General features: G+C 49.7%; 1 protein-coding gene across 2 annotated transcripts in view; it reads left to right on the top strand.

The window, feature by feature from the left end:
* XPO7 (exportin 7) overlaps positions 1–22203 on the top strand; it is a 90393-nt gene that overhangs the window by 54510 nt on the left and 13680 nt on the right. For both annotated transcript variants that reach the window (XM_039912006.1, XM_039912005.1), the window contains exons 6-16: positions 2614–2718; positions 5949–6114; positions 6717–6790; positions 9011–9130; positions 10014–10160; positions 14845–15017; positions 17014–17207; positions 18304–18409; positions 19993–20128; positions 20718–20791; positions 22012–22092. In XM_039912006.1, coding sequence (XP_039767940.1) covers positions 2614–2718; positions 5949–6114; positions 6717–6790; positions 9011–9130; positions 10014–10160; positions 14845–15017; positions 17014–17207; positions 18304–18409; positions 19993–20128; positions 20718–20791; positions 22012–22092 — 1376 coding nt within the window. The remainder of the gene's footprint in view (positions 1–2613; positions 2719–5948; positions 6115–6716; positions 6791–9010; positions 9131–10013; positions 10161–14844; positions 15018–17013; positions 17208–18303; positions 18410–19992; positions 20129–20717; positions 20792–22011; positions 22093–22203) is intronic.

Raw genomic sequence — 22203 nt, 5'->3', positions numbered from 1 at the left:
TAACAGGCCGGAGATGCTGTTAAGCGGCCCTTCCCAGGTTGTCAACCGATAGACGCGCACGCGTGTTTGTGTGTGTGTGTGTGTGCGTGCCTGTATGTGTAGGGCCCTTTGTTTTAGGTGTTTATTTTGCTTGTTTTCCAGGCAATTTAGTGGGATCTATTAGTTCAGTAACAAAAATGGGTGGGGAAAGAGTGTTCTCTGTGGGTTACTATCACAAATGGGGCCCGGGGTTCCCCTTTCTTGCCAGCAGTTCCAGATTGCCAGCGGGGTATGAGCATGCCTCCCCATTTGTGAGTCAGAAATGGTGGACTTGAGGAAATTCCTGGGGACCCTTCCTCACCCAGGGAGAAAGTTCCCTGAACCTTCCTGAATTCCACCCCTTGATTGGAAGTGGCACTCGGGCAGCCTGCTCCCGCTCTGTTTGCAGATTGCTTAGCAATCCAAAACAGATTAGGTTCTAAACATTGAAGATACAAAAGAGTCTGTTAGAGGAGTGTAAAATTGGGGTGGGGAAAAAAAAAAACCAGGAAAAAACACTTGTGAAACCTGGGAATTTGAAGTAAACAGTTGTGTCGACTGAAAACAGAGGACCCTCCTTAGAGTGATACTGCTTTTTCTAATACCCAGAAGCTTCATTACCTCCAGCATTTGAAATTCTAACCTGAAGTCAGGGCTCTCGAACCTAATAGTTGGAAGTCGATTAAAATTCGGACTCCATAGAAAGAACCCAGTTTTGTCGTCACAGTCCACCGAGTGAGGGTAGTTGGGTTTTCCCTGGATGAGTTTCCTTCCCTTTCGACCCAGTAATTCCAGAGCTTTCTAATAAAATACATCAGTGTTGGTTGAAAAGGGTCCTCAGAAGTTGTACGCGGTTTCTCTTCAGAGAGGTGATTCTAAGTGCGTGAACTCTGTTTGAAGCTAGCAGGAGTAAATGCCTGGCCTGCGTCTGGGGGTCCGTGGCTTCACGCCCTCCGTCCCCCATGGGTTGGCTGCACCTTCGTCTCTCCCGACTGTCCTGCTGACCCCAAAATCTCCGGTCCTACCCGTCTTACCTGCCAACTTTATTCTCCTCTCCCTCCCCCATCCTCCTTTTCCCTACCAAGTCGCCTTCTCAGAGCCGGTCGGAACCCTTGGAGACAGTGACCCAAGCATTCGCAAAATGCTTAGCAATCCGAAACGGGTTAGGTTCTAAACACTGAAGATGCAAAAGAGTCTGTTAGAGGAGTGGAAAATTGGGGTGGAAAAAAAAAAAAAAACAGGAAAAAACACTTGTGAAACCTGGGAATTTGAAGTAAACAGTTGCGTCGACTGAAAACAAAGGACCCTACTTAGAGTAATACTGCTTTTTCTAATACCCAGAAGCTTTATTACCTCCAGCATTTGAAATTCTAACTTGAAGTCGGTGCTCTCGAACTTAATAGTTGGAAGTCGATTAAAATTCGGACTCCGCAGTAAGAACCCAGTGACCCAAGCTGTGTGCTTTTTATATTTATAGACTGGGGGGAAAACAAATCAAACCTCAGAATTTTACACTTAATACTAATAAGCATGTTTAGAATGACCTGATGACTGCATGGCCAGAAAAATACAGAAGTATCTGTCTTCGAGGTATGTGATTGATACACTCGAATGCGAGATTTAGAGCCGACCGTCAGCTTGATTTGGTTGTTTGGCTCCCGGATTTAAAAATGAAGTAGCGAGAAGCGTCGAGGCCTAGTGGATAGAACACAGATCCCGGCTCTGCCGCTTGTCTGCGGTGACCCTGGGGCAGATCACTTTACTTCTGTGTGCCTCAGTTTCCTCATCTGTATAACGGGGATTGAGACCGAAAACCCTATGAGGGTGGGACTGTTGTCCAACGTGATTAGCTTTTGTCTACCCCGGTGCCCAACCCTAATACAGGGCCGGGCACATAGTAAGTGCTTAACAAATACCCCAAAAGTAATATTATAATAATAATAGAAGTTATTACGATTATCAAATGCCATTTTAAAAAAAGAAAACAGAACGAGGATCCATAACTTGGCGCTGTCGGAAGTGGTTGCTGCCTGGGGACCTGTCGTGGAGTCAGGAGAAACGCAACTGAATTCTCAATACCTTTTTTCAGAGAGGCTGGCGGCAAGTGAGATTTTCTAGGAATATGGTGCATTTTAAACTAACAGCTGCAAGTTAATGTCTACTTGGAAAGTTAAATAGCAACAGTCTCCAGGGGTTTGTTTCATCTCAAATTCACAGCTTGATTCGGTATCACGAGGTGGCAATTAGTAGCCTGTCCTTTCAACAATTTGGTAAAATGCACCTAGCAGAACTGAGGCAAAGTAATTTTCAGTGTAAACATCCCATCTCCTTCAGACACTTCAGACAATTGAAATTTCCAAAACCTATTGCAAACCCTCTCACCATATTCGTATCTCATCTTAAATGAAACCGCAAGTGTGGCCGTGAAGTATTAAGTGGCGACAGAATTCGGTGTCGGTTTGGTCATTTGAAAGCGGAGGAAAGGCGATCCTTCGGTTTGTGACGTGTCTGATGAAAAATGTAGCAAGTCTTGCGTATTTTATATAAGCACATGTCTTCTAAAACTTTCTTTGGCTGTGTTTGTTCTCTGAACAGGCAGACACCACCCATCCTCTGACCAAGCACAGAAAAATAGCTTCCTCTTTCCGAGATTCATCACTGTTCGATATCTTCACCCTCTCGTGCAATTTACTAAAACAGGTGAGATTATAGGTTGTATTCTGTCTTAGAGATTTGGGGGCCGGGGGAAACTACCGTTTTCAGACAGTATTTTTTCCTCCTCCTCTATCTAGAGCAAATAAAATATTTGCTCACCAAGTAGAGTGGGGAATCAACCCGATCTAGTGGGTAGAGCCCAGGCCTGGGAGTCAGAAGGACCCGAGTTCTAATCCCGGCTCCCCCACGTGTCTGCTTTGTGGCCTCGGGCAAGTCACCTAACCTCTCTGGGCCTCAGTGACCTCATCTATAAAATGGGGGTTAAGAACGCGAGCCCCGTGAAGGACGGGGACCGTGTCCAACCTGATTAACTTGTATCTATCCCGGCACTTAGAACAGCGTTTGGCACCTAGGAGTCACTTAGCAGTCGGAGAAGCAGCGTGGCTCAGTGGAAAGAGCACGGGCTTTGGAGTCAGGGCTCATGAGTTCGAATCCCAGCTCTGCCACTTGTCGGCTGTGTGACTGTGGGCGAGTCACTTCACTTCTCCGCGCCTCGGTTCCCTCATCTGTAAAATGGGGATTAAGACTGTGAGCCCCACGTGGGACAACCTGATTCCCCTCTGTCTACCCCAGCGCTTAGAACAGTGCTCGGCACATAGTAAGCGCTTAACAAATACCAACATTATTATTATTATTATTAATCATTATTATTCTTATTATTTCTAGAGTTCTTTAGAGGGAGAAAGAACTCTTGAGGGTGATGAGACGGTTTAGGTTTGGCTTCCTGAATTTGAAGGTCGTACGCATTCAGCCCCGTGGGCCAATGTGGAGAAAAAATCCACTCGGTTAATGTTCCAGCACTTACCCCCTCAACAGGGGAGAATGGAGCTCACTTAATTTTACCAAAGTAAGCGCTCTATAAGGTAGTAAAGTTTTTTTACGATCTATCTCGATCTTCAGGAAAAAAATCTAGCAATCAGTGGCATTTCTGGAGTGCTTACTATGTGCTGGGCACTGTGCTAAGCGCTTTGGAGAGTACAGTAAAGCAGAATTAGCAGACATGTTCCCTGCCCATAACGAAGGTACAGTCTTTGAGGCTGATAAAAGGAAAAGCACTGTAATTTTCCCGTTTGCAAATCAGTGCCCTGAAGACCAGAGTGATGACTCTAAACACATCTCCCCTCTTTCTTTCGTTCTTAACGAGTACTGTTTACCCCCCCCAAATTCTAGCTCTGTCTTTTAAAAATGATTTTTTACAATCCTCATACAGAAATAAGTATCAGTTTGGTTTTCCGTTGAGCAAAAATGGATTTTTATCTTGCGACGCGTGTAATTTTGGGATCGGATTCTGGCTGCTCCGTGTTAGCGCCTCTATCTGGACCTGGTTCCACCGTCCCCCACTGAGCACAATGCAGCAAGTTAAATAGGTAACGCTTGTAGGGGAAAGTAGATGAATAATTTAAAAATCTATTCAGTTTTATTAACCCAAAGATGTGATAGCATCAGGTAAGGAAATGACTTTTTTTTTTTTTTAAATGGGGGGTTTCAAAGGCTCCTTTGGGTTTGGGGAGGTTTTTTTGGTGTTTTAATCTAGGCTGTCCCTTTTGGACCGAACTGAACGCTGCAGGAAATGTTCCCTAGGACTCTTGCACGTTCTTTTCACTGTTAGGGGTGCTTTGCCCCTAGAGTTGGTGGTGGGGTTTATCAAGAATCTCCTGTGTGCCAAGTATCATGGGTAGATTCAAGACAGATCCTACCGTTCCTGGGTCTCCGTGGGTCTCCCAGTTCAAGTAGCCGGGAGAGCGGTTGCTGGGTGAGGAAGCCGAAGCCCCCGCTGCAAGCCAGTGAGAGAACCTGGAAGGGGAGAAGCGTGGGGGGATCCGAAGGGAGGGGGGGTGGTCCGGTTCCGCTGCTGAGGGGGAAAAGCTTCTGGATCGGGCGAACCCAGGGCAGCGTGGAGAAGCAGAGGGGCCCGGTGGATGGAACACTAGCCTGGGAGGCAGGACTCTAGTCCCGGCTCCGCCGCTTGTCCGCTCTGTAACCTTGGGCAGGTGCTTGGCTTCTCTGTGCCTCAGTTGCCTCATCTGTAAAATGGGGATTAAGATTGTGAGCCCCATGTGGGACACGGACTGTGTCCAACCTGACTGGCTTGTGTCTACCCCAGCGCTTAGTGCTTGACACCTTCTAAGCACTTAACAAATACCATTATTATTACTATTTCCTGGCTCTCTGGACACCTGGTCGCATGCTCTTTCCAGGTAGAAGATGAAGCGGCAACGGCTCCAGCTTGCTCTTCATCTGCCGATTTGAACGTATTTATCAGGATGCCCCAGTTGTAGAAGGAATCGAGGTGCTTCCCAAAGTCCCAGTTTAGATTTGGAGCAACCCAGTTTGCCCGCCACGGCTGCCATTGAAGTTCGGTGGCCGACACGGTGGAGAGGGGGCTGGGGGAAGTGGGGAATGGGTCCCCAGTCAGTCGTAGCTGAGTGCTCACTGTGTGCAGAGCACCGTACTGAGCGCTTGGGAGAGTACAGTACGCCAGACAGACACATTCCCTGCCCACATCGAGCTCACAGTCTAGAAGGGGAGCCCGTCATTAAAGAAATAAACTACAGATACGTACATCAGGGCTGTGGGGCCGGGAGGGGGGAATGAAAAAGGGGAGCAGGTCAAGGTGACACAGAAGGGAGTGGGAGAAGAGGAAAGGAGGGCTTAGCCAGGGAAGGCCCCTCGGAGGGGATTTCTGGTACGGATTGGATAAGGACGGTGTCCAACATGATCAGCTTGTACCTGCCCCGGCTCTTAGTACACCACCTGGCACATAGTGCTTAGCAAATATCATTTAAATTGATTATCCCTTGTGTTTTCCCCGAGAGTGCCAGTCCTCTAGACAGTAAGCTCATCGTGGGCCGGGACTGTGCCCACCTCCTCTGTCGTACTGTCCCCAGTGCTTACTACAGCGCTCTGCACAGGTTAAGTGCTCAGTAAATACAATCGATTGGTCGCTAGTTGGTGGTCATAATCACCGTCTTCAGCCTTCGATGTATCGGTCCAGAGAGGCCCTGTTCTCTGAAGCTTATTGCAGGTTAGGCAGCTGGTTTCCCGTGGAAATAAGGAACGGGCCTCTACACGTCAGATGTAAGACGCTGTCTTTGGAGCCCTGATTCTGTGCGGCCCGTTCTGGAAACTAAAGCTATTTGCTTGAAATCACATCTTCTTCACTCGTTTGTCATCTCACCACTTCCGCGGGTTCTTGTTCCGGGTGATTTTCGCAGGCTTCAGGGAAGAACCTGAATTTAAATGATGAAAGTCAACACGGTTTGCTCATGCAACTCCTCAAGCTCACCCACAACTGCCTGAACTTCGACTTCATCGGCACCTCGACAGATGAGTCCTCAGACGACCTGTGCACGGTACAGATTCCCACCAGCTGGAGATCAGGTAATGGCGGAGAGCAGCCACTCTGGTGTCGGAAAAAGGAAACTCACGTCCTCATCCGTACCCATTTTTAAAGTTCCCGGTGAACTGGGTAGTCCTCTCCTGTTCTGGAAAACCCAATTTTCTGTTTGCGGTGGGGAAAGTAGGGATTTTTGCTTAGCTCTCTTAGAAAGAAAAGGTTTCCCCTGACAGGTGGGATTACTTTAAATAGTATTTTTTCTGGGGATATTCGTCTTTGGCTCTCCTTCCGAATCAGCTCAGAGATTAGGTTTCTCTGCATGTCGACCGCAGGCAGTACTTCTCTTAAAGCCTTCACGCACCTGGGCTTCTCTGCAGAAATAAAATCCTTCCTCCCAAGGTCTTTACAGACCTTCCAGTGTTGCTGTTTTCTGCTCAGGGCCGTGTGTCTGTTTCTTGGAGGAGGTGAACATTTTTCCTGTTTTTTTCCAAAGAGAATAACTTGCAATTTACGGGGAGGATGCTCATTCTTCCCGCTAAATAAGCATGAGGCGCCAGTAACTGCCAATTCACTGAGCTATACTGACAGAAATTCTAAACAGTGATACAGGTATGCCCATTAAAACTGTCCTTTTTGTTTGTTTCAGCGTTCTTGGATTCTTCTACCCTGCAGCTGTTTTTTGACCTGTATCATTCCATCCCTCCTTCTTTTTCACCTCTGGTAAGTCTGGACTGCGGGCCCTCGGAGCCAGCGCCTCTCCTTCTGAGCAAGCCCAAATCCAGGGAGCAGCCCGGTGCTAAGCATCTCCTAAAAGGACACAGATGTATTGAAGATATCCCCCAGTTTTTAGTCTGTTTTATCCCATTTAAGCAACCTCACTGTCCTCCACATTACGTATGATTTCTTTGTGGGGGGGGGGGGAGTTTCCTGGAGTTTTCTTTGTTTTGTTTAGCCCGTCCGTTGACCAGCATGGCAGTTATCTAGGGTCATTCCAAATCTCAATCCGTACCGAGTCTCTAATTTTGCGCAGGCTAAAGCAGAGACGAGATTCCGATCATATTTGACCAAGCCCGAAGGAGAAAATCTTGAGTCCGTCACTTAGGTGCAGGTTAAAATCGCAAGAGGAACGTACATGCATGGCAGAAGGGCCAGCCAGGAGCTGAGGATTGCTATCTTCCCTTTAGAGCAACCCTTGACCTCCCGAGCTGTTTTAAGTTAATTAAGCTCTAGCGATTCATAAAGGTGGGCTCGTGCCAGCGGAGAAAGCGTGTCCTCATTTCATCCGGTGACATTATTGCTATGTTGCATTAGAATCCCACAGTGGAAAACCTTCCAGGTCCCAGAGTGATTTTCCAAGCAAAGGCAGTGCTCCTCCGTCACTTTTGTGGCATAAGGGTCTCAGTGGACTTCCTCCCGCTAAAGCATCGTGCAGGACGCATCTAGGGAGGAGCCGAGAGAAGAAGGAATAGCTTCCTCTTCTCCTCCTCTTCCTCCTTCTCCTCTTCCTCCTCCTTCCTCTTCCTCCTCAGAATAAGAGTCTTCGGGAGCTTTAGCAAAGGAGTGGTCCCTTGTCTGCTGAGTGACCTTGGGCAAGGCACTGAACAGCTCTGCGCCTCAGTAACCTCATCTGTAAAATGGGGATTAAGAGTGAGAGCCTGATGTGAGACAGAAATAATAACGTTGGTATTTGTTAAGCGCTTACTGCGTGCAGAGCACTGGTTTAAGCACTGGCGTAGATACAGGGGAATGAGGTGGTCCCACGTGAGGCTCACCGTCTTCATCCCCATTTTACAGATGAGGGAACTGAGGCACAGAGAAGTGAAGTGACTGGCCCACAGTCACACAGCTGACAAGGGGCAGAGTAGAGTGTCCCACGCGATTAACTTGGGTCTACCCAGCGCTCGGTATAGTGCCTGGTGCAGAGTCAGTGCTTAACAAACACCATTATTATTACGCAGTACCATTTTTAAAAAAGACCCCAAATTTAAGAAATATTAACATAGGCATAGTTCTGCGGCCAGAAATGTAGCGCTGGTCAGGAAGGGTAAGAGGTGTTCTTAATAGGTGTGCTTTTTATTGCCCGGAGAAGCAGAGTGGCTCAGTGGATAGAGCACGGGCCTGGGCGTCGGGAAGACTTGGGTTCCAATCCCGGCTCCGTCACGTGTCTGCTGTGTGACCCTGGGCAAGTCGCTTCACTTCTCCGGGCCTCAGTTACCTCATCTGTAAAATGGGGATGAAGAGTGTGTACCCCGTGTGGGACGGGGACTGTGTCCAACCTAATCAACCCGTATCTATCCCAGTGCTTGGAACAGTGCTCGGCACGTAGTGAGCACTTACCAAGTACCGTTATTATTATCATCATCATTATTTTTGTAGCACAGATCAGAATCGATCACCTCTTTAGAGCGGTAAAGTACTTACCTAAGCCCGTCGAGTCCTACTGAGGCACTGAGAGGCTCACAGAAAAGAGAAAAATGACTCCTACCGAGCAGCAGAAATCTAAAGTAGTTGAATCGCTAATTGCGGGGAGTTTTCAGGCCTTAAGTTTGCATATAAGCAAGAATAAGAGCAGCTTTCACACAGACTAATAAGTTGCCCGCCTTAAAGCTGGCCGGAGAAATCCCAGGTTTGTCTCCAGGCCATCTGATTAGCAGCCGTGCTGAACTCGTATGGACTCTTCCTAGTTTATACGTCTCAGCAACAGGCCGCAGCTGCCCTGAACGGAAGGGCTCCACCCCCTTTCCCCAGTCTACCTTTATTAATAATAATAATAGTGGTATTTACCCTTATATCCTGGGGAACTGGGCGGATTGGGGAGGTATAAAAGGGTGCCCTCTTTTAGGGCTAGGAGGCAAAGGGCTTTTTGAGTGGAGGTGGTGGAGTGACATACCCAAAGAATCCACCTCTCAGCCGAATTGGCTTCCTTTTTCTCGCTTTTAGGTCTTATCCTGTTTAGTGCAGATCGCTTCAGTCCGCCGATCCTTATTCAACAATGCAGAGAGAGCCAAGTTTCTCTCCCATCTCGTCGATGGCGTGAAACGAATACTGGAAAACCCGCAGGTGAGGATCTGGGGCTTGGGCGCCCGAGTCTGAGGGTTCTCGAGTAGATATTTCTGCCAACCAGTCAGCCGTGCAAATCTGCCCATCTCAAGGCCCAAAAGAAATCAGACTGTGGCTAAGTAAAGCAGTCTGGGGGTTCGAAAGTGAATTAAATATGTTTACCGTGTCTGTCTCTTCTGCTGGGGTGTTTTGTTTTGTTCATAAAATCTGAGTACATTTGACCACAGCCATATTTCTCAGCCTGGTGATACAAAAATAAACAAAACATTAAAAGATGTGTACTGTGTTGGTAAATATTGGCGCTAGTCCAGGTTGGACAAAAAGGTGAAATTTTGACTGTTTTTTAAACTTTTTGAAATAAAATGATAAGGCGGCTCTGCATTTGGGGTGTGTTCTTTGCCTGTGTGCTTTTATGTCCTTGGGTATATTCATCCCTTCACTTTGTCGTTCCTATCATTCTTCTCCCATGCCTGAGTTCCCCCAGCTTTGTTTACATTTCCTGCACAGAACCGAAAGAGATATTTAAATTTCCAAGTAAATTGTGTGATTCTGAAATACTTTTCCAAATCGTATAACTCTCCCCTTATTATAGATGCTTCCGTTAAGGTCTCACATGCCAGACATCTTTATTTATTTTTCCCGAAAGCTTTCAACTTTTCAGAAAGTGAATCACATTTCAGAAATAAAAGAAGATCCCCAAGTCACTCTGTATCACCCGTCTCAAAATGGTTCGGCAGGGATCCCTACTTGAATGTAAAATACGGATGCCCTGCTTAGAATGGATTATCTGGTTTGGGGGATTTTTTTTTCTTTTCTTTTTTTTTTTTTTGAGGCATCGCGTGATGTAAAAGTTGGAGTTCACGTTTTTTTCCTCTTCTTTCAGAGTTTGTCAGACCCAAATAATTACCATGAGTTCTGCAGACTGCTGGCCCGATTGAAAAGCAACTACCAACTGGGAGAACTGGTAAAGGTGGAAAATTACCCCGAGGTGATCCGATTGATAGCCAACTTCACAGTGACCAGCTTGCAGGTTTGTATTGGGTTTCTTTCCCTTTTCTTCCTCGCCCTCCTGGCCATGCCGCATGGCCTCGTGGATAGAGCACGAGCTTGAGAGTCAGAAGGGCCTGGGTTCTAATCCCGGCTCTGCCGCTCGTCTGCTTTGTGACCTCGGGCGAGTCGTTGAACGTCTCTGTGGCTGTCATTACATCATCTTCAAAATGGGGGATTAAGACTGTCAGCTCCATGTGGGACATGGACTGTGTCCAACCCGATTAGATTGTATCTACCCTAGCGCTTAGTCCAGTGTTGAGCACATATGTGAGTAAGCACTTAAATGCCGTAAAAGCACAGAGTTGTCCCCTTCTCAGATGCATATTGGTATTTATTTTATAGGGTCTCTGCACAAGAATAATAACAATAATAGAAGTCTCTCCTGTCCCTGACTTCCCTCAGCCTCAGGACAGCTACTTTAGGGTAGATAGAAGACGTCCCCAGCACGTTACTGATCTCTGGTAGAACGGAGGGTAATAGCAACAACATCTTGAGTTCGTTGCTTTCGTTTTTGACGCGGAACTTTCACGTGTGCTATGTCATTTGTCCTCACAACATCCTTGTGTAGAAGGGGGAGGCAGGTAGCTTTATGACCCTCATTTTACAGCTGAGGAAACTGAGGCATGGAGCGGTCAAGTACCTCTCCTGGAGTCACACAGCAGGCCGGCTCACCTTCCAGACTGAGCCCTTCCCATCAGGTTGTCTCCCTGGAAGAATAGCATGGGGGTGTGGCCTGCCATCCCAGCAGCAGGTGAATCAAGTTTACTTGCATTATTCAGGGACCGATAATATGTAAGTTCATTGGGGGCAGAGACCGTGTCTGCTAATTCTGTTGTATGGCACTCTCCTGAGCGCTTGGTACAGTGCTCTGTACGTAGCAAATGCTCAATAAATACCACGGATTAATAACTGAAGGGTTTGCAGGCCTTTCCATTCTCCTCCCTGCCAAGACCCTTCCCGTTAGCTCCTCCCGCTAGAGGTTGAGTAGAGAAGCGGCGCGGCATAGTGGATAGAGCCCGGGCCTGGGAGTCAGACGGTCACGGGTTCTGATTTCGGCTCTGCCACTTGTGTGCTCCGTGGCCTTGGGCGAGTTACTTCACTTGTCTGTGCCTCGGTTACCTCATCTGGAGAATCGGGGTTGAGAGCGTGAGGCCCACGTGAGATAGGGACCGTGTCCAACCCCATCTGCTTGTATCCACCCCAACGCTTAGTACGGTGCCGTAGAGATACCGTCATTATTATTGTTATTGTAAGCGCTTAAATGCCATTTTAAAAAGTGACCTGTTAGCAGTTGTAGCAAAACGCTGATGGCCAGAGTGAGGGTTTGGCTTATCCGGATTGTTAATTTTATCATCTATTATGACAGATCATTGGGAATTGGCCGTAGAATGTTCCCGTCCCTTATCAAAACGTAGTTGGAGGGTGGGTTGGAGCCTCTGCTCTGTGAATTTGAATTCCCCGTAGGCTTGGGGTACCTTGCAGACCCACGCTGGAAGAATGGATCATAATTACACTGTGTGACCCGTGCCCTTTTACAGTTGTATTTTGAAACTCACCGACAGGTTTTGTCATTTACTCGCAAAGCGGCTGCCGGCGTTATTCAGGAGAGGGCCTGGTGCCGTGTGGCTTTTCATCGCGGGGGGAGATAATGTGTTAGCAAGTGGGCTGGGTCAAGAAGAGCATTAGATTTTTGACAGCGCAGGCGGTCGTGTCAGTTTTCTAGTTGCGGCGTTGAGACGTGGCACAAAGTCGACTCCAGTTGTTGGAGAAGAAAGGGTCAGTCACGTGCAGAAAAGGGTGGGGAGTGTGACGTTCGGACCGACGAACAATCTGAGACGTCTCCGCTGCTAGAATTGAATTTTAATCGGAGAAGCAGCGTGGCTCGGTGGAAAGAGCCCGGGCTTGGGAGTCAGGGGTTCGAATGCCGGCTCTGCCGCTTCTCAGCTGTGTGACCGTGGCCAAGTCACTTCACTTCTCCGTGCCTCAGTTCCCTCATCTGGAAAATGGGGATTAACACTGTGAGCCTCATGTGGAACGACCTGCTGACCCTGGATCTACTCTGCACATAGTAAGCGCTTAACAAATACCAACATTATCATTATTATTATTATTATCCCTGTTTTCTCTCTGCCAAAGGCGAGCCTTGTACTGAGTTCTGTAAACCTTTTCTTAGCCGCCTTAAGAGCGGGAGTTGGGTGCAGTGGGTGGTTTGAGACAGAAGCAGCTGTCCTTTCACCCCAATCCCAGGTAGCCCCAAGCCTGTGGTTAATGCGGTCAGCCTCCCCCTCCGTGCCCCAGCCCGTTGGACGGGAGAGGATTGCTGACTGTATCCGTGGCAGGCCGGGCCCGGAGCTAGCGCGAGGAGTGGGCAACACCGTTTGCCGTCATTCCGTAGACTGGAGTGAATCCCACGGAGGGCCAACTCCGGGCAGCGGGCCCCGTTTCCTTGTCCCAGTTCAGTGCTCACCTAGTACTTCCCTCGTGCTCATATGGACTGGCCAGGCCTCCTCCTTTGGCTTTCGAACAGAGGTGCATCAAGGCGTAGTGGAGGGAGCACGGGCCCGGAATCGGAAAGTCATGGGTTCCAGACCCAGCTCCACCACTTGTCTGCTGTGTGACTTCGGGCAAATCATTTCACCTCTGGGCCTCAGTTACCTCATCTGGAAAATGGAGATTGAGACCGTGGGAGAAGGGACTGTGTCCAACCCGATTAGCTTGTCTCCACCCCAGCGCTTGGTACAGTGCCCGGCACATAGTAAGCACCAAACAGGTACCATTATTATAATTTTATTATTGTCAATAGTAATAAATACACCGTAACCCAGTAGGACTGTAACTTGGCTGCAGAGAACGTTCAGAGGATAGCGTAGTGTGTACGGGTCATGGGTCTTGAGAGTTTGTGACTGGTTTTGTCCTTGATTCTTGGGGTGGCCGGGGGGCTGGGGGAAAGAAGGGAGCTCACGGGGTTTGTGAGGGGGGCGTTTGTAAGCAAACAGCTGGATTTTTCTGGGCAATTGGCCCAATTCGTTTATCTGAAGACCATGTAATATCAGACGGTGCGGCCGAAGATGGACTTCCTTAAGTACTACCAGGCCATTACTAAGCACTCGGTGTAGTTTCCGAAAGACAAAAAAAATGAAAGTTTAGGACAAAAATCTAAAAACGTAAGTCTCCGCACTATTTTCCCCTGACAGATTTAAGACCAGCATTATTTAAACCGACCTGGGCAGGACAGTGTTGGTTAATGCCGCAGGGTTGCTTTGCAGCAATTAATTTAAAATGCAAGAGTCCATATGCCAAGAACATTGTCTCAGAGACTTTCCTTCTGCCGTGGATGTATAGTTTGGAAGCAGCGAGATTTTGACTCTAATGACTGCGATGCGTTTCTTTGCACCCACACAAAGTTTGCTTCTGTCATTTCCCCATTTAAAGAATCTGGACAGACAGGGTTTGGCCACACCTCTCTCATGGTTCCTTTACTCGGTAATATTTCCTTTCATCTTCAAACGAGTCGGTCAGTCCGTATTTATTGAGCGCTTACTGTGTGCCGAGCACTGAACTAAGCGCTGGGGAAAGCACAGCGTAACAGGGTTGGTAGACCCATTCCCTGCCCACAGCGCTAGTGATTAGAGCATGGGCCTGGAAGTCAGAGGAACCTATGTTCTAGTCCCAGTGCCACCATTTATCTGCTGTGTGACCTTGTGCGGGTCACGTAACTTCTCTGTGCTTCAGTTACCTCATCTACAAAGTGGGGATTCATTCATTCAGTAGTATTTGAGCGCTTACTATGTGCAGAGCACCCTACTGAGCGCTTGGAACGTACAGTTCGGCAACAGATAGAGACGATCCCTGCCCAGTGACGGGCTGTGAGTCCCCTGTGGGACAGGGACTGTGTCCAGCCCAATTTGCTTGTATCCATCTCAGCGCTCAGTACAGTGCCTGGCCCAGAGTAAACGCTTAACCAATGCCGCCGTCATTAATGAGTTTTCAGTCTAGGCAGACGTTAATATAAATGTGGATTTTTCCATTTCTTTGCTGTTCTCAGGGCTAAAAGCAGCAGTATTTAGGATGACCCCCCCAAAATTAATTTCAGACAGATTTTAGCTGTCCTCTTATCGGAGTCTGTCGATAAGTCTGGGCCAAATTTGGCTGATTGGATTGGAAATTTTCTTTTGAATGGTGAACCACGCACGGAATAGCAAACGAGACAGATGTCCGGCCCCGCCACCTTTGTAGAAATGAAATCTAGCGTACGGCAGCCTGGCGTTTGAGGCGGTCTCCCGACCCATGGGCACGTTCTGCGGAAAAGGAAGGTGAGGGAGGAGCGACGCGGCAGGAAGAGTTAGGAAAGTTACCGCGGTTGGGGCACGCGGGGGCCAAACCCTCGAGGAAAATCAGTTCACTCCAGAAGAGTTTCTCTCAGGAGGATAGTCTGAAGGATTGATGCCCCAACAGGGATGACTGAGCCTACCTGGAGCATCAGGTCTCATTCGTTGTCTGTTTCCTCGGAAGATTAGCCGACCGAGCTTGGCGGACGGCGGGAATGAGCGTCCTCTTCTTTTAAGCATCTGCTGTCGATGGGATTTATGATCCCAGTCTACTGGGGGCAGAAACCAAAAGTAACTTGTCTCGTGATTTTTTTTTTCCCACCCCATCCCTTCCAGCACTGGGAGTTTGCCCCGAACAGCGTTCACTATCTTCTGAGCCTCTGGCAGCGGTTAGCCGCCTCCGTGCCGTACGTCAAAGCCACGGAACCTCACATGTTGGAAACGTACACACCTGAGGTCACAAAAGCCTATATTACATCCCGGTTGGAATCCGTGCACATCATACTGAGGTAGGAAAATCCGGGGGCGTATCTCCTTCACCTCTTCTTTCCTCTTTCTGCTCTCCCTCCCTCTCTCCCCCCACCTCTTATCACCAAACCTTCCGGGAAAGGGAGCAATTGGAGAAGATCCTTTTAGGAGCCTAACAAAGCAAATGCAGCCCGGTGGAGAGAAAGCAACCTATGTTGGTTGAAGGAAGGGACCGTTGCCTTTTTAACGTTCCGCTGAGGTTTCCCTGCCACGGATTTTCTCTCTAGTGTGTGTAAAATAGAGATAGCGGGGACAGCGGTGGGGAAGTTGAAGACACCAAAAGTGTTCGCCTGGAGGAGTGAGTGCTTAATCTTTAGATAAGAGTTTGATTCACTCCCATTTGGTTCAGATTTCACCCCGAGCTCCACTGGCTCCCAGAGTTGCCAGAAACCGTAAAAATACCACATGGTCGATCACTTAGTTTACTGTGTTAGCCCATGCCCCCGTCTGTCTTGTCAGTAGGCCAGAGGCAGTGGGCCAGATCATCACTGGTCGGGGACGTTTCGAAATGTTTTGGTTTCTTTTTTTTAAAAGAAAAAAGTACCGTCTAATAAAGCCTTTGACTCTCTGCCTGTTTTCTACTTTCTGAGCGTACTTAAAGCTCATATTCCCTGTAGTGCCCGTAAGAAAATTTGTCCTGTTTTCTTTTCTCCCTTCCCTCCCACCCCCAAACAGGAAATAGAGTTAGCTATCTGAGTATGTATTTTTAAGATGTGACTTGCTGGATTAGACTCCCTGCTCTCGTGTGTACGGCTCTGTGCCAAATGTTTAGGAACCAGAGATTCCCTGAAGCCTCCAGAGGGCTGTCTCCCGGCCCCTCAGGGGAAGACACATTTTGGGCTCTGAGTCTTTTAGCTTGCCCGGTCTTTTAGCTTGCCCGGTTCAAAGTGCTGGTAGCTGTCACGATAATATTTCTCCTGTGAAAATAGGACTTCTTGATGTCACTAGCCGAAATGAGTCCAAGATCTGACCTTGAAACTCTACCCCTGTGGAATCAAGGTTTTACCTGAAGTGTTTCCCCTAAAATGCACACACACACACCCCCAGCCCCACCCACTTCTTTCCTTCCAGGCTCCCCTGCCACTCAGCCGGCCTCAGGTACGACGCCTCCCTTCATCAACTCATAAAAATACCCAACAGAACGGAACCTAACCGGTGTCCTGTCCCCCTCAAACCCTGACACTCTGAGCACTCTTATAATTCTGTTATCATTGCTTCACGGGGTGGACAGGGATGCAGTGATATTTACCACAAGAAGGAAATGCTCAAATTGTACGTTAAGTAAAACTACCCGTACGCAAGTGCAACCAGATGGGATGAGATGATGAGTATTGCTTCTCCTTTCTGAAGCCCCGAAAATATCCTGGGTGGGCAACCTCTGGTAGAGGTAAGAAGCAGCATGGCGTAGTGGATAGAGCCCGGGCCTGGGAACCGGAATGTCATAGGTTCTAATCCAGGCCCCGCTACTTGTCTGCTGTGGGACCTTGGGCAAGTCACTTCACTTCTCTGGGCCTCAGTGACCTCATCTGTAAAATGGGGATTAAGATTGTTAGCCCTGTGTGGGACAGGGACTGTGTCCAACCTGATTAGCTCGTTTGTAACCTCAGGACTTAGCTCAGTGCCTGGCACGTAGTAAGCGATTAACAGATGACATTATTATTATTATTACGAAACCTGAAGGGGGGGAAACGAATCTGCCCTTACGGATAGCGAGCCACTGTGCAATTAGCCGGGCCGGACTTTGTCCAGGAGTCCACTGGCTTCGTGGTTAGGCTACGGAGAGTCAGGTGACCGGTCAACAGGCTCTTCCCCCGAGTAGAGTTAAATGAGAGATCCCTGCTCCCGGGAGGCTCCACCCAATGTCACCGCATCATAAAAGCGGCCTAGCTACTTGAAGGACCCAATCTGGCCTCTGTGAAGTCGTATCTTTGAAACAAAACATGTTGCCAAGGGGCCACCTTCCTGTCGTCCGTGCAGAGACGGGCTGGAGGATCCCCTGGATGACACCGGCCTGGTTCAGCAGCAGTTGGACCAGCTCTCTACAATTGGCCGCTGCGAGTACGAGAAGACCTGCGCGCTCCTCGTGCAGCTGTTCGACCAGTCGGCCCAGTCGTACCAAGAGCTGCTCCAGAGTGCCAGTGCCAGCCCGATGGATATCGCGGTGCAGGAAGGTGAGTGCCCACCCCACGTGGGAAGCCACGCGGAGAGTACTGATCGCCGTCGTCGGTCAGTCAGTCGGATTTATTGAACCCTTACTGTGTGCAGAGCGCCGTACTCGGTGCCTGGGAGAGTGCAACCTAACAGACTTGGTAGATACGTCCCCTGCCCACAGGGAGCCTACAGTTTAGTATTTAGTATGCATAAATACGTTACAGATATGAACCGAAGTGCTGTGGGGCTGAGGGAAGGGTGAATAAAGGGAGTAAATCTAAATTTAAGGACGACTCAGAAGTCGGGGGGGAATGGGAAACGAGGGCTTAGTCGGGGGCCTCTTGGAGGAGATGTGCTTATAATAAGGCTTTGAAGGTTGGGGAGTATCCGATCGCCTGCCGGTCATGTAAAGGGAGGACATTCTTAATAACGATGTCTTTTAAGTGCCTACGTTATGCCAAGCACTGTGGTAGATCCCCTTGCTTCTGTTTATTGCCATTGTTCTTGTCTGTCCGTCTCCCCCGATTAGACTGAAAGCCCATCAGAGGGCAGGGACTGTCTCTATTTGTTACCGATTTGTACATTCCAAGCGCTTAGTATAGGGCTCTGCACATAGTAAGCGCTCGATAAATACTGTTGAATGAATGGATACAAGATAATCGGGTCGGGCACAGTCTTTGATCCATATGGGGGCTCAGAGTCTAAGGGGGAGAAAGAACGGGTATTGAACCGCCATTTTACCCAAGAAGAACCTGAAGCCCATCATCTCATCCCATCTCGTTGCATTTCTGTACCGGTAGTTTTACTTAATGTACAATTTGAGTATTTCCTTCTTTCGGTAAATATTATTTCATCCCTGTCTGCCCCGTGAGATTGTAAACTCCTTGTGGACAAGTATCACGTCTTCTTCGGTTGTACTCTCCCAAGTGCTTGGTAGAGTGCTGGTACACGGTTAATACTGTAGACGTACTGTCGATGTTCTGCTGTTCGGGAGATGTTGACTGGTATGGGCAGCTTGTTAAAAAGGAAGGAAAGAACCAACTCTGAGTTCGGTAATCCTTCCTAAGATCTTACTCGCTGCGAGAGGAGTCCGTAACACTTTCCCCTCGGTTCCAGGGCGGCTAACGTGGTTGGTTTACATTATCGGAGCAGTAATTGGCGGCCGAGTTTCGTTCGCCAGCACTGATGAGCAAGACGCGATGGATGGGGAGCTGGTCTGTCGGTAAGTGTGCTGCGGGTGGTGTGCCCATCTCACTGAGGTGTCCTGAAACGAAAATGCCTCGTCTGCTGAATTTCCGTCCTCCCCCTCCCCCTCCTGAAAACGAGCCTGCGTTAAGCCTGTTGCCCATGAAATCGAGGAACCCGATCTTTAGTTTGCGCTGGTTTTTGGAACCGACTACTGCTAGGACAGGGAAGCGTTTACAACAGATTGGCCAAGAAGCTGAAAATACAGAAACGACAGCGTAGATTTGGTCTTTGGGCTCTGTTTCCAATCAGGGCCTGAGAGAATGATGGTAATAATAATAATGGATAATTACGGCATTGGTAAAGCGCTTACTGTGTGTGAGACACTGTACTAAGTGATGATTTGAAGGGCGGGACTGCCCGTTCCCAGATTGAAATAGACCCGGATGGGTCAGAATCAGTCAATCAATGATATTTGCTCGCTCTTACCATATGCAGAGCACTGCGCTAAGCACATGGGAGACTACGAAACCGCGGAGGTGGTAGATATGTTCCCTGCTCACAACACGCTTGCAGTCTAGGCAGGGAAACAGACACTGATACAGCACAGAGTAAGCGCGTAACGAATGCAGTAGCGATAAATAACGGCTCTGTACGAAAGTATGGTGGGGCTGAGGACGGGGTGAATAGCAGGTACCCAAAGGGTACGGATCCAAGTGCGTAGATGACGCGGAAGGGAGAAGGGAGTCGGGGAAAGAGAGCTTAGTCGGGAGAGGCGCCTTGGAGGAGATGGGACCTTACTAAGACTTTGAAGCTGGGGAGAGTGGTGAGCCGACCTCGACGGAAAGGGAGGGAATTCCAGACCGGAGAGGACATAGGAAAGGGGGTCGATGGCAAGATGGATGATAGCGGAGCTCACTAAGCAAGCTGGTACTAAAGGAACAAAGTGGGAGGACTGGGCTGTAGTGTGAGATCAAGGCGATTAGGTACGAAGGGGCGAGATGATTGCTTTAAAGCAAATGATAAGACGTTCCCGTCAGATGCCGAGGTGGACGGGCACCCACTGGAGGTTCTTGAAGAGCGGGGAGACATGCACATAGCTGTTTTGAAAATAAATGATCCCGGCAGCAGGGTGAACTGTGGACTAGAGCGGGGAGAGGCAGGAGGCAAGGAGGCAGTTGCAGTCATCAAGGCAAGACAGCGTAAGTGGGTGGATTAACATGGTAGCCGACTGGATGGCAAGGAACGGGCGGATTTTAACCAGTGTCGTGAAGGTAGAACTGACCAGATTTGTTGACTGATTGAGTAGGCGGGTTGTATAAGAGAAATGAGTCGGGGGGGATGATGCCAAAATCACGGGCTTGTGAGATAGGGAGGATAGTGGTGTTGTCTACCGTCGGAAGCATTGGGAAATCCAGTTACGTACATTCGCTCTTAACCCGAGGTGCCTCCGGAGTGGATAGAAAGGACTCTGAATTCCTGTTGATCTCAGAGTCGGAGATTATGGAGAACGGAGGCAAGCAGCTGAAGGCTAGCGCAGGGTCCTTGGGGGCGGGTTCGATCTTCCGGAGTGACCAGGATGTCCTGCTGTTGAGAGAATCATCCCTCGCCTCCCTCTAGGGTGCTCCAGCTGATGAACCTAACAGACTCTCGCCTGGCTCAGGCCGGCAATGAGAAGCTGGAGTTGGCCATGCTGAGCTTTTTCGAACAGTTCCGAAAAATCTACATCGGGGATCAGGTGCAGAAATCCTCCAAGGTAAGTCTCCCGTCCCGTTCAACCCAGCTCCCCGGTGGCTTTGGCAGCGGATGCAGTCCGAACGACAGACGGCCGACGTCGAGGTTGCGGGAACGGGCGCTGTGGCTTCAACCTCCCGTTCTTGGGTCTCGGGGCTGTGCGTCCAGATGCCGAGTCGAGGGCCCGGGCATCCCGGGAATCCCGCCGGCCGCACTGGCACCGCGCACGCTCGGCAAATCGTTTTTCAAGTCAGCTGGTTTTACCCGACCGAGACATTTACACTGAGTCCCAAAATGCAGGGAGGACATTTTTGAAAGAACTGGCGATTGGAAAGAGTTCAGTCCCTTAGTAAAATAAGTCACATTTCTGCCATAGATTTAAGGGATCGTGTCAGAGCCAGAGACGGTGACTTCCACTTCTTTAAGCACGAGGGAGGGGCCCGGTGTATCGTATCGAACGTGGCGTGCCCCGCCCCCAAATTCCCCACCATCATTGGCCGTCTTGCGTCTCCTTCCCCGCCCCACCACCGTGAAACAGTGGAGAAAAGCGTCGCCGGGTGCGACTCTCCCTGACCCGCACTCGGTCTCACCCATCTTCCTTCCCGCGACAGCTCTACCGCCGCCTCTCCGAGGTCCTGGGCTTGAATGACGAGACCATGGTTCTGAGCGTCTTCATCGGGAAGATGTAAGTATTCGAGCGGGCTAGCGGCAAGAGCCCAGCGACTGCTCTCGTAATAGTCGAGTCGAGCTCTTGGTGACGTACCGCGAAGATCTCGGTCTTTCCGCCTCGGCGGTTTGCATCAGAGAGAACTGTGTATCTTGAGTGTGTGGCGAGGGTGCGTTTAGAGCTGTGGCCCGGCCCCAGAGCGTTCCAGAGTTCTCGGAGGGAGGGAACTTAATCCACCCACTGTGGAATCTCACCCTGGCCCCCGAAGGGCGCAGCTGCGAAACCCCCCCGTCAGCGGCGGGACCAAACTGGATTTCTCCTTCTCGACGGTGCAGACCAGCCCGTTTTCCGTCTGCGTTGGTGCCCGGCGGGCCCACCCCGGGGACCTCACGGCGGGCTGGTTCTGAGTCCGGAGAACCCCACGAGGGATGGATGCGTTCTAAAACGGGCTCCCTCCCGTCCTCCCCCTTCCCGCGCCTTCCCCCGCTGACCAGCACCCATCGTCTGAAAACGAGCACCATCGTCAGAATCCTCCCCGCACTTGGGCCTCCTATTTGGCCTTTCTCGTGGGGTTGAAGATAAGCGGTTTCGTGCCGACGGGGCTCCCGAAACTCTGAGGTTAAAGCCCGCCGTCAGTCAGTCAGTGGACCGGCCAGGCCTCACACCCAGGGCTGCTTGGAGGGTGGCAGGTTCCAGGAATCTGGTGGCGGTTTGCCTCCTTCCACCCGCCTCACACCACACGCTGGTCTTTCCGAAGAGAAAACCAAAAAAGCAGACGAACAAACGAATAGGTCGAAACGACCCTCCCGGCTAGGAAGCCGGAAGCAAGGGCTACTAGAATTCTGCAGCTGACAGTCGATGGCGCAGGTGCAGAATTGCAGACGTCTGCATGTTGTCACTGCCGCAGAAATCTCTTACCCTTGCTGCAGAAATCAGCCCTGGAGTACCCAGATTTCCAAGGGCCTGGGTATGGGCCAGTGTAGCTTTGGAACCAAGTAGTGAAGATTATCTGAAGGATAATTTTCTAGCCAACCAAATGTAAGTACAGTGATTTTTATCCCCGTATTTTGTCATTGTGATGTCTGTGAATTGGTGGAAGAGCTGTTGGGTGACTTGATGGACGATATCCCGCTCCCCGTCCCTCCCTCCCCCTTCTTCCCCTCGCCTCTCTCCCCAGGCAGCGGGGGAAGTTAAAAAAAAAAAAAATCTCTCTCTTGTGTTTTCCTCTCTTCCTTCAGCATCACCAACCTGAAGTACTGGGGCCGCTGTGAACCCATCACCTCCAAGACACTACAGCTTCTCAATGACCTTTCCATCGGATATCCTTTTCCTAGGCTGCCCCGAGCGTGGCAGAACGGGGACCCGTCCCCTCCCGGCCCGGCCCCCCACTCCATCCACCCCCCGGTGCGGTGGCGTGGTCCGTTTAAGGA

This window comes from Ornithorhynchus anatinus, chromosome 5, assembly GCF_004115215.2.
Source record: "Ornithorhynchus anatinus isolate Pmale09 chromosome 5, mOrnAna1.pri.v4, whole genome shotgun sequence".
In the NCBI taxonomy this organism is placed as follows: domain Eukaryota; kingdom Metazoa; phylum Chordata; class Mammalia; order Monotremata; family Ornithorhynchidae; genus Ornithorhynchus; species Ornithorhynchus anatinus.
Note: the sequence above shows the minus strand (reverse complement) of the source record. Positions and strands in the feature narration are given on the sequence as shown.